This window comes from Leptidea sinapis, chromosome 39 (assembly GCF_905404315.1).
Source record: "Leptidea sinapis chromosome 39, ilLepSina1.1, whole genome shotgun sequence".
Lineage (NCBI taxonomy): Eukaryota > Metazoa > Arthropoda > Insecta > Lepidoptera > Pieridae > Leptidea > Leptidea sinapis.
This window is the reverse complement of record NC_066303.1, coordinates 3,002,046-3,019,129: the sequence shown is the minus strand read 5'-3', so window position 1 is coordinate 3,019,129 and position 17,084 is coordinate 3,002,046. Positions and strand designations below refer to the sequence as shown.

Here is a 17,084-nt window from a genome sequence, read left to right as displayed (position 1 = left end):
GCAAAAATACTCCTTAAAACCTAGCAGTATACAGGCATTATTACTAATATAGCTATTAACAAATAAAATATACCTAATATTTCTGTCTATACGTCTGCTAAATTAATATTTCGACTATACCATAATATAAGTACATCTAAAATCACACCTAATTACTGAAATCACTTATTTTAAAATAATGCCATAACTTTAATTATTCAAATGACATTGAATGTCTTCTCTGTTAGCTTACCATATACTGTCTGGCCTCGTAAATTGTATCGTAGTGGGGGAAGCGCCTCTCTCATGTCGCACGGTTTCTATTTTGTGTTTCTCGAATTCAATTCAGTTCGTCGCGTTCATGGCAGTGTTAACTGCATGAGAATTTTATAACAATATACATACATTAGAGGTTAAAGTAATTTTTGTAGACATACAAATTAGTGTATTAAAGTGATACTGAACGAAAAGGTTTTATTGAACTGTGCTTAGTGTCAAGTATTATGTGCAGTGAAGTTTACAGTTAACACACGCTGGATTTCATAACCACCCCTTGCGATACCCAAAAGTGGCTGTGATTTTTGTATTAGCGACAACTTATTGTGTTTCAATATATCCTTGATTCATAGATTGCTGATGTTTGTGTTTGGATTAGTGAAATGTTAGAATTTAGTTGGATTACCGTGATAGCGCCCTCTACCGTTGAACGTCGATTTAGTTTTGAATCTTGATTATGCTTGCAAATTACGTGTCTTGTTTACTTTCGCCTGATTAGTGATTAACGAAATAGTTTACAAATAATCATTAGTTTGCGAGACGCATCGGATTGCTGCATGACGTGGCTTCCGACAACAATCTCGTACACATGGTGAAATTAGCCATGGCCACTGCAGAAATGAGCCTGCCTGATAAGAAGCCTGAACACGAATCGGGATATTACGAAGGCAGTGATCAGGAGGGAAGTATGGAGTGTGGGTGCCCTTCCCCAGTCAGTTCCAGAAACTCCTCACATTCGACTAAGAAACATAGGCATAGTGCTCATAAACAGAAGAAGGTACTAAAAAAGTTGAGGACTGAAGCAGTGAATGGTATTAACGGACATGCTAATAAAAGTGTTGAGGTAGTTGAATATGTTGCGAAGGAGAAAGCTGATGAAGTGGAAGTGGTAGCAGGTCCAAGTAAACGGAGTAGTTCTGTGGAATTGATAGGGGGCACTGTGCCTCCCCCCGCTCGGGACTCTATAGACTGGAATTTGGTAGAGGCCAGCAAAATTAAGAAGAGGAGTAAAGGTTAGTAACCAAATAGGTAGATAATCCAAAAGATTAAATCTCGGATTAAGAAAAAAGTAATAAAATTGTTTTAAACTTTGTTACAAAAAAGAAGAATTTACTGGTAACCTAACAGTTAATTAAAATAATACTGGTGTGGATTTTTACATATACTAAGAATGTTTTGTGTAGAAATATACTTTAATTATGAAATTTAAGAAAGTACAGAATTAATTAATTAATTTACCTTAACAGGGATAAATTATATCTTATCCTTCTTCATCACGTCAAACTAATATTTTAATTGTCACTTGATTTCACCAACTTGCACAGGATACACATAAATCAACTTAAGTTTTTGCTTGTAGGACCAAAAAGTTCAGTTGATTTACCTAAATATGTTAAAAGTAGTGATTTTATAAAAATATTTAAATAATTTATAAAAAATAAGGTCATTAGATTTACAATGTAAAGTGTGTAGTGGATATTTTATCTATATAAATAATATTTAGTCGATACAGTGAGAGATTACTTGATCTTATGAAGGTAAAGTAAAATTGTGCCTTTGCATTATTTTGGTATATCTGGCACTTAATCCTGCCAGTATTAGTGCAGCCTATTTTTAGTAAAACCAATTCAAGTAAGCTACAAATGCATATTTGTAAATCATTATTTGGATACACTGCAAACTCAGCCCACAGTTTATAATATCAAAATTAGTATGGATACAAATATTTATACTTATGGTCTTCTTAACATTTCCATCAACAAACTTGTGTAGTCAGCTATCCTCTTGACACATCTGTCTTATAACCTGCAAACACTTTCAGATAGTAGCTACATTAGGAAAATAGATCTTATAAATCCACAGTCACCAATGTGCTTTCATTGCCTGTTGCCCTGTGTTTCCACGGGGCGTCTACGGGCATTTACCAGTGGAAGGCTCCTTTGAACTAGATACCAAGATACCATTATGGGTACATGGGTACACAACAGCACATTTTTCTGCAGTGAAGGAGTACTGTGGATGTGTTAATGTGCTTCGAACTAAAGGGTGCCATAGCTAGTGAAATCAGTGAGTAAATGAGATGTCTCGAGGTGATGAGGGCAATTGTAGCGCCACTCAGAATTTTTGGGTTTTACAAGAATCCTGAATGCCCATTAGAATGTGGTACTGCATTGTAATGGGCAGTGTGTATCATTTGCCATCAGCAGAATGTCCTACTCATCTTGTCCCCTATTGTAATAAAATAGTACCCAGTGGCCACTTACCTGAGTTGTCAGACTGTATAGTTTACAGTTTACATGATCAATGTCTACAAAATAAAATACCTCTCCACATAATATGACAACAAATAAATTATTTCCAAGGTTTTGTCCTTTACGCAATGAGAACTTGCTCCTTGCCATATTTCATTATTCTAACTAAATAGGAAGTACAATTTAGGTGATGATTATCTCAATGGTATTTATATTAAGGTTTTATTGTAAGACAATGTAGGTTAACATACAATAAAAAATAAAGAAACATTACAGATTTTATTACACAAATAAGGAGCATATTTTACTAAATAATTCTTGATGATGAGCTTCCTTGTGCGGTGTTTCCGGGACGATACAACATGGGTACCTTCAAAATAAGTGTGTACACTTTCCTTAAAGGCCGGCAACTCTCTTGTGATTCCTCTGGTTTTGCAAGAGAATGTGGGTGGCGGTGATCACTTAACACCAGGTGACCCATACGCTCGTTTGTCTTCTTATTCCATAAAAAAAATGATTCTTGATGAAATATTATTGAAATATTCATAAAAAACAGTATTTTATTTATTATGTACAGAACAATGCCCGTCGGGTCAGCTAGTAACAATATATATTCATAAAAATGCAATATTATTTGTGCTTGCTAAGTTATATGACAAGAATATATGTTAAATCATCTCCACAGTATTCAAGATGTATTTAAAAATTAGAATGAAATAAATTTAATTTGATAGTAAATCTTGAACATTGTCTATCTCAGATCTGTATGTCTTGTCACATGATCTGCCCATTGCTACAGTTTTGTTGGCTGGTTGTTTAAATGTTGGTTTTCTTTCTTATACACTTTATATTAGCTTCACCTGTATGTTTGTATGTTTGTAACCAACTTCTTTGGGCGCAATTTTGACCAACTTTAAACTAGATTTCGTTCAAACTTTGTAGATTTATCGAAGACCAATGAATGTCATTGGTCTTAGTGTAATGACACTAATTTGACTAAAAAATTAAAAATAAATAATAGTTAAAAAAAACTAAAAAGCACGCTTTATATAAAATTCAACTAAAAAATAGAAAATAAATTTAAATTGAAAATAGTGTAAAAAAAATACATTGTATTGTAAAAAAAGCGTGGGGTGCTTTTTAAGATATTATTAAAATAATAATTCTTCTACACCCCACGCTTTTTTTTACAATAAAATATTTTTTTTACACTATTTTCAATTTAAATTTATTTCCTATTTTTTAGTTGAATTTTATATAAAGAGTGCTTTTTAGTTTTTTTTAACTATTATTTTTTAAAAGCTTCTCTCTTTACCAGTTTGGCAGGATTTAATTTTTAACTTAATTTTCATAAACCCATATAATATGGCTTTCATATAATATGTGATAAACTAGGTGTCCAGTTTTGTGTACAGCTGAAGATTAAAGCAACAAATTTCCTTATGAGCCAAGTACTATTTCCATGTTATATTATTGTCCCTGTTTCCTGTCAATTTCTTCTTCATTGCTGTTCTTGCTAAATGATACTTATTTCCCTAAATACTAATAGTATACACATATTATTTATTATAATATGAGTGATTCTCTCTCCCTAACACAGATTATTTAAATCTACAAGGAGTTTCATATGACTTTGTACAAAAAAAGGAATTTTGAATTTTTGTTATAACTCTTTTTAAAGGTTTGGTTTTAAAGTTAGTCTTATTTAAACTTAACCTTAAAGTAATTCTGTGAGAAATCTATGGCAAATAGAGTTTTTATAATGTACACACAACATCTGTTAATGTAATGTTGTCTTCTGGGACTGTGTTATTAATAAACGTGAAGTAAAATTATTCCAAGTTTAAAACTTTTTATCTTTGTCTTACCTGTGTCACTAGAGAATTACATGACAGGGAGAAGTAATTTTAAACTTGAGAGAAACTTTACAATAAGTAACACAGTTTAGGTGTAAGACAACAGAATAAGGTTCCTAATATTTCATGTTCTTTTTCCAGTTTATGGTAGGCATATGATGTTTAGTGAATAGCTTAAGAACACATTTTTTTATATTCTTATAATACATACAATCACAAGGTATTTCCCAGATGCAAGCTGAGATAATGGACACATATTATACCTATCATCTTCTTTCTAACCCATATTGACCATTAGCCATGCATATGAAGTATTTTTTTGCATTCATTTAATGAAAAAATCTAGCCTTACTTTATAGGCTTTATAGCCTCATTACATTACCTATACCTTAAATATTGTAGATGTAACATTTTACTGAAAGAAGACCTATTTTAGCTTAAAAAACAATTTAAACTGCAGTTATAATTATTTGAATAATATCATGATTGAACCAGGAGTGGAACCCGCTACATGAGTAAAAAATACCCATGCAAATGAGTAAAAATAAATATTATAGCTTTATATCATATATTTACCAAAATGCTTCATCATAAGGCTTATTTTTTGCTATATGACATACTATCAAATATAAAAGAATTTGAATTTTAACATTTGATGTTAAATTATGGTCACAAAAATGAGAAGCTGTCCTTGCCGTAAGGATATATATACAACTGACATTATCATGTTTGATTCCCAGTTCAATCAGACAATTTTGTTTCCGGGACGATACCACATGGGTACCTTAAAAAAAAGCGCGTACATCTTCCTTAAAGGCTGGCAACACTCTTGTGATTCCTCTGGTGTTGCAAGAGGATGTCGGCGGCGGTGCTCATTTAACACCAGGTGACCAGTACGCTTGTTTGTCCTACTATTCCATAAAAAAAAAATCTAAAGTCTATGATTACAGTTTAAATTATTTTTTTTAAATTAAATTAAGTCTTGTTTTAGTAAAATCTTACATCTACAATATTTAACTTCAACTGCATATGTGTGTGTGTATGTGTAACACCCTGTATCCTACATGCCAGTCCTATTGACATTGGTCCAGCCATTCTGTTACCTGGCAAAGGTTTAAATCTTTGTAGTGAGCTATAGTTAAAAGTGGCTATCACAATAGATCACTGAACTGTACAAAGCCACTTTGCGAACCATAACCTAATATACCTGGCACTAATAGAAAGACTAAAACTATTAAAACTTTTTTTTGTATAAAAATATGAAACACTCATCCATTCAGTAATAAGTAGTAACACTACTCGTACAGACAGCCATTTTGAATGTGGATATAGATTCAATATCTAATAGAATAGAGTAATAATTATTTATCATAGGGAGTGGCAATAATATAACATATTGCATCAATACTTCATGAAGCTACATCAGTTTGTAAAGGGGCTTTTACATAGGGAGAAGAACTGATAAAAAAACTCCCAGCCCATCTTTTAAATCTTATAACAACTGAGCTCTAATGTCTAGCAATGTGATTATGTATATATTTTGATATTTGCAAATAATTTAATAGTTATTTATGCAACTGTTGTGTAATAAGGGGTATTAAAACATGAATGTGGATTTATCTCAGGAGGCGAAGCCGAGTGTGATAATAGTATTACATGAGTGTTTTAATACCTAATTATCAACAGTTGCATACAAGACTTTATCTACACCAAAAATATGAATCCTGTAAAAGATTCTGAAACAGTTAGCTTACTGCTAACATTAAAACAGCCAGTCCTAGTATAGGTTACTAATATCATGCATTACTGATTATATACAAATAAACTAAGTATTCATGAAATAATTATTTATTTTAGTAGTAATTTACATTTTGTATAGTGCAATAATTAAAATGCACTTGAATATTATGTTCTTTTGGAAATTAATCTTTCATTTTTTGTAAACAAAACAATAAAAATATCAAAGAAAAATGGCGGAGATTCGAATAACCTACATTTTTTACGGCGCGCGACGTTCTGGTGGTGTGGAACGCGCGTAAACCAAAATGTTCTTTTTTTGAAATTCATACAGATACCACCCATCGAGCAATAAGAATGTGGCTGTCTGTTTAAACTCTGAGCATGAACGGAATGAAAAAAAAAATAGGAGTGTTGTTATGAAATTCAGTACAACATTACAACACTCTGGATGATGTTTTTTTTTTTTTTTTATTACAACATTAAAACATTGGGTGTTTTAATGTTGGCAATAAGCTAATTGTTTCAGAATCTTTAATAGAGGATTTAAAGCATGGGTGTAGATAAATAAACATAATAAATGTTGCAATTTGACCTTAACAGAACATGTAGTGAAGTCTTTGTATTATATTAAGTGTAGCCAAAATGCTTATTAAGTTATTAATTATTCAAACACAATTTTATAATTAATTTGATTTTGAAGATAAAGTTTTTTAAGTAAAATAAATTATAAATAAATTACTTACAACAAAAAATAACACAGTAAAAACTTCATGTTTTTATAATGGATTCATCAAGGGAGAAGTTCAAAACCTTGACAAATTGAATGATTTTTCTACACTGTTGTAAGACTTGTTATGTTTGGCAACCCTTGATGATAACTTTTGATTTTCTTTGTATATGATTTAGAATTCTTAGAATCAGACTATAGTCATTAGGATTTCACAGAACATGTATTTTGTGGACTTGCTATTATTTTTCATATTGTCATTTTTGGATGATTTTGAAATAACTGTGTAAATTTGCCATAATATAGCAAGAAGAATGTTTCTATCAGAGACTTTTTTATCATCAATATTTGTCTAGGACCTAGGTGTATTGAAAGTTGATAATATAATAATAATAATATTGACACACTTTTTACACAAATTATCTTGCCCCAAGTTAAGCACATACAGCCTGTGTTATGGGTTGCAAGACATTGATATATTTAATACAATATACTTACTTAAACATACATAAATTCATATAAACATACATAAATACATTTCTCAGTATGGGGGTACCACAAGGGTCTATTCTTGGACCGTTCCTCTTCCTTATCTATATAAATGATCTTCCTAATCTTATAGAGAAAAAACGTAAGGTAGTATTGTTTGCGGACGACACTTTTTTTGATTTTCAAAGTGAAAAGAAACCAAGCTATGTATGACGAAGTGAACGATATTTTATCTGACATCGTGTACTGGTTTAGCGCTAATAACCTATTGTTAAATAGCAAGAAAACTAAATACATTAAATTTACCGTACCAAATGTCAAAAATGTAAATGCAAATGTTTTGTTAAACGGACAGGTGATAGAACCGGTGGAATCTGCTATATTTCTTGGCATAACTCTAGGTTCCAAATTACAATGGGGCCCCCATATTGAAGGATTGGCGAACAGACTTAGTTCTGCAGCATACACGGTTAAAAAGATTAGACAATTAACTGACATAGTAGTATACTTTAGTTATTTCCATAGTATTGTGTCCTATGGTATATTGCTATGGGGCAACACTGCCGATATTAATACAATATTTATGCTGCAGAAGAGGGCTATTCGCGCTATTTATAACCTAGGTCCTAAAGAATCATTGAGAGCAAAATTTAAAGAAATTAACATCTTGACTGTTGCTTCTCAATATATTCTTGATAATGTAATGTATGTTCATAGGCACATAAGTGAATTTGCCAGAAACTGTCATAAACATAATGTTAACACCAGGAACAGACATAAACTTATTATGCTGCTACTCGGCTAAGTCGAGTTAGTAAGTCTTTTGTGGGGCGATGGATATGCTTTTACAACAAGATCCCAGGAAATGTTCAAAACAAAAGTATAATGTTATTCAAAAGAATTGTTAAAAAACGTTTGTGTGGTAAAGGTTACTATAACATAAATGACTTTCTTAATGATACCACAGATTGGGAATGGAGTGACCGCCCTCAGGCTATTAAATAATAAGTTTAATTGTACAATATTAATTTGTAAACATATTTATTCGACGAAAAAAAAGCCCGCTGAGTTTGTTGCGCCCATTCTTCTCAAGTCTGAGGCATTCATTTTGGAATGGGTGGTAGTTTTTGACTTTCAATAAGTGATGTCACATCCTATTTTGAATAAAAATATTTGAATTTGAAATTTAAACATCCATGACTCGGAAACAAACATCCATATTCATCATATAAATGCTTGCACCTACCGGGATTTGAACCCGGGACCTCTAGCTTAGTAGTAGTTGATAGTTATAGGTATAAGCGTTATTATATTATTTTTTGTTCATATATAATATAATAATAATAATATTGACACACTTTTTACACAAATTATCTTGGCCCAAGTTAAGCATATATAGCCTGTGTTATGTGTTACAAGACAATGATATATTTAATACATAATACTTACTTAAACATACATATATTCATATAAACATACATAAATACATTTAAACATCCATGACTCGGAAACAAACATCTATATTCATCATATAAATGCTTGCACCTACCGGGATTTGAATCCGGGACCTCTAGCTTAGTAGGTAGACCTATACTCGGCTATACAGGCTATATATATGTGAGCTATATAACCAATTAAGGCCATGAATAGTTTATTTAATAGCTTGATTAACTAATAGATCATTATTGCTAATGAATTTTGTAATTCCACTTACACAAAATATTTAAATTTATAAGTAAGCCTAGTTACTTAATATTCATTAATGTAACTTTTATTGTTATTTGAATAAGTTAAAGCATTTAAGAGAATAGAATCTCTCTGAATATAACCCTGAGCTCCGGGAAATGCCTCAGCTCCTCTCAGGTGGTGCTGCACCATTAAAACTTATAAATAGGTTAACTGTTTTATATTGAAATTGGTTTCCTGCTTTATTTAGACACAGAAATAAAGTCAAGTAATCTATATATATTAAGGATAAAGGTGTTGGATATTTTATTCCTCAGCAACTACAATAGATACAGACCCCATAATATTGTTGGAAAGGTTTTGATGAGAAAAGCTTTCTAAGTTTGGGTTTCTAGGTGGTGGGTATCAAAAGCTATTCAGGTTCAAATATTTCACAAGAAAATGAGATATTGGTATTGGTAAGAGGCTCTTGTTTCTGTAATAAGACCCCTCAGTTGGTTCCATTTTGCTTGCAGTGTTAGCCAGTCATTCCAACCAGTCCAACTCCTTCCAGAAGTTCAGAACACTCCTGGGGTGTTTGCAGACTTCCTGGAGCGACCTCGTATTTACTAAGGTTATTGCCCATTGGTTGGCCACCCCAGCACATTCCAGGATTACATGACAGACCGTTTCATCCTCGGCTAGACAGCCCCTGCACCTAGGACTGTCTGGAACGCCGATTGTAAATAGCTGCTTGTTTAGCGGGTCACACACCCGTTAGGTTGCCGACCGTGATTCGGATGTCATGTCTGTTCTGTTGTTGGCTGAAGGGCAGTGGCAGGAGTGGCACTAGGCCAGCCACTTGGGTCTCTGACCCCCGCCCTGCAAGTTCATCCGCTGCATTGTTCCCCAAACAACTGCTGTGTCATTGAAAATGAGGTTTGTTCACTAAATGTCAGGAGACACATGAGGGACGAGTGGGTCGTCAAAAATTTTTCGATATTTAAAAAAAATTGCAGTTGTAGAGACTGATAGAAGTAAAACACTTGGAACTTTTAGTATTAAAATTTGATATTTCATAATAATTAAACAAATACACTATTCACTAAATCCATTCACATATACCGCTATAAGAATTTTCAACACCCATCCAAAAAGCTTCGTAACTATATATATTTATTTTTTTAATTATTTATTTATCGCGTGCGCCAGTCATGTGCATGTCGGTGACGCGAACTCATAATATATTCCCCTACCGACGCGGCTAAAGTAGTTTTCACTTCAAAAAAAAACCTTAAAAGATAATGCGGATGATGTCGCGCTCTGAAACTACGTTAATAATAAGGGAAATTGGTTTTTGCCAAAGGAACACACAAGAGAAAACCCAGATAATTCCCACACTTAATTGTAACAGCCAGTACAAGTTATTGGCATAAATTAAGATAATAGCAATTTGGGGAAAATCCACGATATAATTATTGTTCTTGTTGGTCAAACAATCAATATTGTATATTACAGGGCTATAACTTGTTTTGTGTTGTTAAAACATCTTTAATGAATTGTCATTAAAGATGTTTTAATGACAATTCATTAAAGCAATTGTGCTTCAGATTTTATAATTAGCTCTTTGCTTCTATAAATGAAGAAATTTCTTTTCTTCACTTTTGAGGGTGGGTGGGCTCACAAAACCAGATCCTATGTTTTAATAAACTGTATGTTAAACTGTAGGTTAGATAGACTTAACCCTTCATGGAACTTTTTTATTCAATTTTACCAATAAAATACCATACAGTGTACTAGGATACACTGATCACTCAATTAAGTAAAATTAAATTGTAAATAAGTTGTAAAATTATTATTTATTTTATTACGAAAACAAACAGTATACATTACATGTATGTATGTATGTATTACATGACATAAATAGGTTAAAAAAGTATACATCTATTTACTATTGACAGTTTTCTCATATAAGAAACTATATAATAATAATAATAATTAAGCTTTTTTATTTCCATCTTTCAATTAAGTAGGTGTATAAAACAAACTTCATGTGGTTATTTTTTTGTTAGTCGTTTTAGTAAATAGATTTTAAAAAAAAAGTTAGTGGTAGTTTGTTTGTGTGTTAGTGTTTGATGGTTCCCAAAGTCTGGGTGTAAGCCTCCTCCATTTCCTTCCACTTTTTCCTATTTTGGGCAGCATACATCCAATCTCTTCCAGCCACTTCTACAATGTCTTGAGACCACCGTTTCTTGGGCCTGCCCACTTTCCGCTTGCCGTGTGGTTCTGTCCATTTCGTCACTGTTTCCGTCCACCTTCCATCTCTGCACCTAGATATATGTCCAGCCCATTGCCACTTTAGTTTTAAGGCATGTTCCAGGGCATCAGTCAGTTTCGTCTTTTTTCTGATGTCTGTATTTCTAACCTTCTGAAATTTTCTTAGTTTTAGGATACTCCTTTCCATGGCGCGTTGGCATGTTGTTATCTTGTTTTTTGTTTTTTTGGTAAATATCCATGTTTGGCATCCATATGTGAGACTTGGCAGGATACAAGTGTCCATAATTGTTTTTTTCAGGTAAGAAACTATATAGGTGTTACAAATAATGAACAAAATTACAGAAAAAATCAAGAAGTAATACGATAAAAGTATATAGATATAATACACGAAGACAAAATTAACGGAAATAATATTATATTATTATTATTATTAAAGTTGTTTATTAAAACTATTATATTACTAGCTGACCCGGCAAAATTCGTACTGCCTAAATCGATAAATAAAAGACCTAAACTTTTGTATGTACGTCAAATAATTAAGTGACAAAACTTAAGATATATCAATCTACATAAACATAATCTGATAGATAGTTAACAACTGTATTTAATCTACCTACTATAGTTATATAACATTAATTATATTTATTTTTTACCACCTGAAAAAGTTAGAAAGATATAAAAATTCTAGTAAGTTATTCATTTTAAACTATTATTTTAATTTGATTTCTGAAAAACGGGGGACACATCAAAGGAAAATCAGAATTGTTGTTTTTATTTAATTCCGAGTGTTTTCAAATTTATTCACCTGTTAAACCTTCTCTGGACTTCCACAAATAATTCAAGATCAAAATTAGCCAAATCGGACCAGCCGTTCTCGAGTTTTAGCGAGACTAACGAACAGCAATTTATTTTTATATATATAGATTAAATTTGTAAAATTAAATTAAAGATCTGTTATACCATTCTGTTTTGAAAAGAGCAACCTTAGGAGTTTTTTGCTAGTTTTTCTCTAAGGAATTCAGCCTTCCGAACAATTGTATGAAAAAATTACATATTGCAAGTGCAATACAATTTACCTACAAAATTAGAATAGAATAGAAGTGTATTTATTTACCTTAGGGAGTGACGATAACATAACATATTGCAACAACACTCGGTAAACATCATTAATCTATATCAGTTCGTAAAGTGGCTTTAACATGGGGAGAAGATGGGATACTGATAAGAATCATATTATATAAAAGTAACAGTAGTATTAACATATTTAGAATCATAATATTTGTGAATCGATTTTAGAATAGAATCCACTTTAATAGCCTTTCCATTAGATTATTTGCCTATGGTTTAGTCAAACTATAAAGTACCTATTAATTAACGCAATGGTGATTTTTAAATACACTTAATAGCCATATATTTACCCATATTTGTTTTAATGGATTTTTAAGACCCCCACGATAATTTGTTTAATAATAATATTAACATACTTTTACACAAATTATCTGACCCCAAAATAGACATAGCCTGAGTATGGGTGCATGACAACAATATATCTAATATAATATACTTACTCAAACATACATAAATACATTTAAACATAAATGACTCGGAAACAAACATCCATATTCATCATATAAAAGTTTGCACCTACCGTGATTCGAACCCGGTATCTACCTTTATCTCAGTAGGCACTAACTACTGGGCTGTTACACAAAGCGCCAAACCTGGGAGCTGTGCATTAGTGCGGACTCGATTCCTATTGAGGTCAAGTGCCAACCTTTGCGTGGTAAAAATTGTCCAATAGGGGAGTGTTCCGTAATCTGTGTTATCGGGGCGAGTTCGGTCGACGACGCGAGACGCGGCGATAACGCCCTACGTCAAACCCACTTGCGTACGTCTTGGTCATAACAAACGGAGAAACAATCATACATCATATAAATCAATGTATGCGTGAAGAAAAAGCTTTATAAACCCATAGGAGTGTAGACGAGCTAGCAAAGAACTGAAGCACAAATATTTCTTGCACATTACTGCTACACGGCTGAATACAAAGAATAACAGTAATATATTTATGACGACCTGTATAGCCGAGTGGTTAGCGATCCTACCTACTAAGCTAGAGGTCCCGGGTTCGAATCCCGGTAGGTGCAAGCATTTATATGATGAATATGGATGTTTTTTTCCGAGTCATGGATGTTTAAATGTATTTATGTATGTTTAAGTAAGTATATTGTATTAAATATATCATTGTCTTGCAACCCATAACACAGGCTGTATATGCTTAACTTGGGGCAAGATAATTTGTGTAAAAAGTGTGTCAATATTATATTATTATATTTATTTACTGAAGGGAGTGACAATAACATAACATATTGCAATAACACTTGACATCAGTTCGTAAAAGGGCTTCAACATGGGGAGAAGAACTGATAAGAAACTACATCCCATTACTGCATGACATCAGGCCAGGCACTACTTAGTGTGCGTGACAGGCTCCGTCTACACTCGCGATACATTAGTCACTTTGTTTTAGTGTGCGAGTGTTGCTGAAAATAGAGGCTAACAGTTCGCCGCTATTTTTTCGACGAGTTCACAGCTTTCACAGTCTTTCTAGATTTATAAATTATCTAAGATTGAAAAGGTACCATATACCTAAACTGTATTTCCGACAAAATATTCAAAAGCCTAACAATAGAAAAAAAGACACGGCGATCACGCTAGAAAAGGCATAAAAGGCATTTATTTTCTCAAAATTGATTCCTTTGGAATTCTTTTTGATGTCATTTCTAATAAGTACTAGATACTACTACCGCTGCGGAAACAAATGGCGCTCTGAGAGAGAAGAAGCGGCGCAAGAAACTCTCCCAGCATTCTTTTTTTGCGCTCTTTTCATTAAAAATATACAATATTGTACAAAATGGATTGGCATTGTTTTCTGCCCGCACAAGTACGTTATAAATGACACACAATTTCGGCCCAGTTTTAACAGCACTAATTCGAAGCCGCTTACCGTGAAAGTGCTGTTAAATATAATTAATAGAAAATAGTAAATGTGTGCCGTTCAAGACGTTGTATATGAGACACGCGTCACTGCAGTTATTGTTACGTAGCTGGCTGCGCAAATGACCAGTTCGCGATGACGTCAACGAATATTGTACATTTCTCATAAACTAGCTGACCCGACAGACCTTGTTCTGTATATAATAAATATTTAAAAAAACTAACGTTCAGAAAAATCGACTTCAAAAACCCAAAAGTAAAATAACTTGCTTAATTTCTTTCTGAACGACGGGGTACACATCAAATGATTTTTTTTTAATTAATTCCGAGCATTTTCATATTTATTCAATTTCTTTTAAACCTTCTCTAGACTTCCACAAATAATTCAAGGCCAAAATTAGCAAAATCGACGAACAGCAATTCATCCTATTAATATTATAAATGTGAAAGTTTGTATGTCTGGATGTATGTTTGAACTTCTTTAACGAAAAGACTACTGAATGAATTTTGATGAAACTTTGCAATAATATAGCTTACAAACCAGAATAACACATAGGCTATAATTTATAAAAATATTGTGTGAATTATCTATATATTGAAATAAAATTGGAGTGTATGTTTGTAATATTGAAATAACCGTTTTTTTACTAAATGTATATTATGAATAAATATACGTACCGTATATGCACTAAAATAATTTTTTTTACAATTTTTGTCTGTCTGTCTGTTTGTTCCGTCTAATCCGGCGACTTTTATTTTTACTGATGTAATAAGGAGTAACTTAGGCTACGTTTATTTTAGAAAAATAAAGCAATGTCCAAGAAACGGTCTACTTCTAAAAATAATTTAAATGGCAAAACAACGTTTGCCGGGTCTGCTAGTTTTTATATATATAGATAGATAACTTGAAATTTTCTACGTATTCCAAATGCGAATAATTTGTTTACTGTCCAGCGAAAGCATCAACCTACTCATTTTTTTTTACGTTTGCAAGAAGACGCAGTGTTGGTAGGCCTCCCACAAGATGGACCGATGATCTGGTCTAGTTTGCCGATATCGGATGGATGAGCCCCAGGACCGATCGTCATGGTAATCTTTTGGGGAGCCCTTTGTCCAGCAGTGGACGTCTTCCGGCTGATGATGACGATGATGATACTCAAACAATATCATAAACCCTCCATGATGCGTTCAAGAACCACACATTATGGCGATCATAAAAATAAACCGGCTGATTGTTATTATTACAATGCAGTGCCGCTCAAGATTCTTAAAACCCCCAAAAATTCTGAACGGCACCACAACTGCGCTCGTCACCTTGAGACATAAGATGTTAAGTCTCATTTGCCCAGTAATTTCACTAGCCACGGCGCCCTTCAGACCGAAACACAGTAATGCTTACACATTACTGCTTCACGGCAGAAATAGGCGCCGTTGTGGTACCCATAATCTAGTCGGCGTCCTGTGCAAAGTAGCCTCCCACTGGTATCCCTTATTCTTTGCCGAACTGACGGTTAGATGCATAGACGTACAATATAGTAGCGTATAGATGAAAAAACCGTGCGTGAGAGAGAAGATTTAGTCAGTCGCGCTTGATATTGGCTTCTTAGATTCAAAATCAAATATTTTTGATGTATTTGAGGGATGGATGTGACATCACTTATTGAAAGTCAAAAAACTACTACCCATTCCAAAATGAATGCCTCAGACCTGAGAAGAATGGGCGCATCAAACTCAGCAGGCTTTTTTTTTCATCGAATAAATATGTTTACAAAGTAATATTGTACAATTAAACTTGGAACACCATGTTAACAAACATTATGGTTATGACAGTTTCTGGCAAATTCACTTATGTGCCTGTGTATTTTGAATATTAAACCACTTGCTAACGCACACATTGGCAAATAAAATTGGTCACGTACATCGCTGTGCCAGATCGTCTATATACTAGTATTTTCCTGGGAGTGGGAGGTTCCTTTGCACAGGATGCCGGCTAGATTATGGGTACCACAACGGCGCCTATTTCTGCCGTGAAGCATTAATGTATAAACATTACTGTGTTTCGGTCTGAAGGGCGCCGTAGCTAGTGAAATTACTTGGCAAATGTCTTAAGGTGACGAGCGCAATTGTAGTGCCGCTCAGGATTTTTGGGCTTTTCAAGAATCCTGAGCGGCGCTGCATTATAATGGGCAGGGCGTATCAATTACCATCAGCTGAACGTCCCGCTCGTATCGTCCCGTATTTTCTTAAAAAAATATTCTAATTCTATACATACCTACATATATACTTTGAGATTAACAGTCATATTTTTACATAAATGAATAAACAATTTGTACAAACAAAAAGTGATGAACATATGTACAAACATAAATAAGAGTATTATAAAATACAATAACACAGTAGTGAACGACTGATAAATTATTGTACCCGATAAACATTTTCACATGTAAAACACCGCAATGTCAACGGTTCGACGAACCGCGCTCCGTACTCGCCGGAAAACAATGTAGATACCTACATACTTAAATCGTAATATGTGTTTTGACAATTATAATATTATCATTTATTTTTTAAATACTAACTACGCCAATAATTTCAGAACACACATAGTCTCTCGACTGAATGCATGATAAAACTATTAAAAAAAATTTATATACTCTAACCTCAAATGCAGTTGCCAGTTAGGCATGTCCAATTTCGCGAAAGAGGTCACTTATTATAACACTAGAAATAAGGGATTGCTTGTAACTAATTCTAGTAGGCTTCATAAGACACATAATAGCTTTAAGGGTAAATGTATACACTTCTACAATAAAGTCCCAGCCACTG

The 17,084-nt window shown here is 33.2% G+C and overlaps 1 protein-coding gene across 2 annotated transcripts in view; it reads left to right on the top strand.

Annotated features, from left to right (window-relative positions):
* The window catches only part of LOC126976154 (ribosomal protein S6 kinase alpha-5-like), a 127,730-nt gene that overhangs the window by 11,744 nt on the left and 98,902 nt on the right, over positions 1 to 17,084 (top strand). Inside the window, exon 1 of one of the 2 annotated variants that reach the window (XM_050824370.1) lies at positions 307 to 1,268. The exons of the other annotated variant lie outside the window; for it this stretch is intronic. Within the exon in view, the coding sequence (XP_050680327.1) occupies positions 845 to 1,268 (424 nt within the window). The 5' untranslated portion in view covers positions 307 to 844. Of the gene's footprint in view, positions 1 to 306; positions 1,269 to 17,084 lie in introns of those variants that run through there. 2 annotated transcript variants of the gene reach the window in all.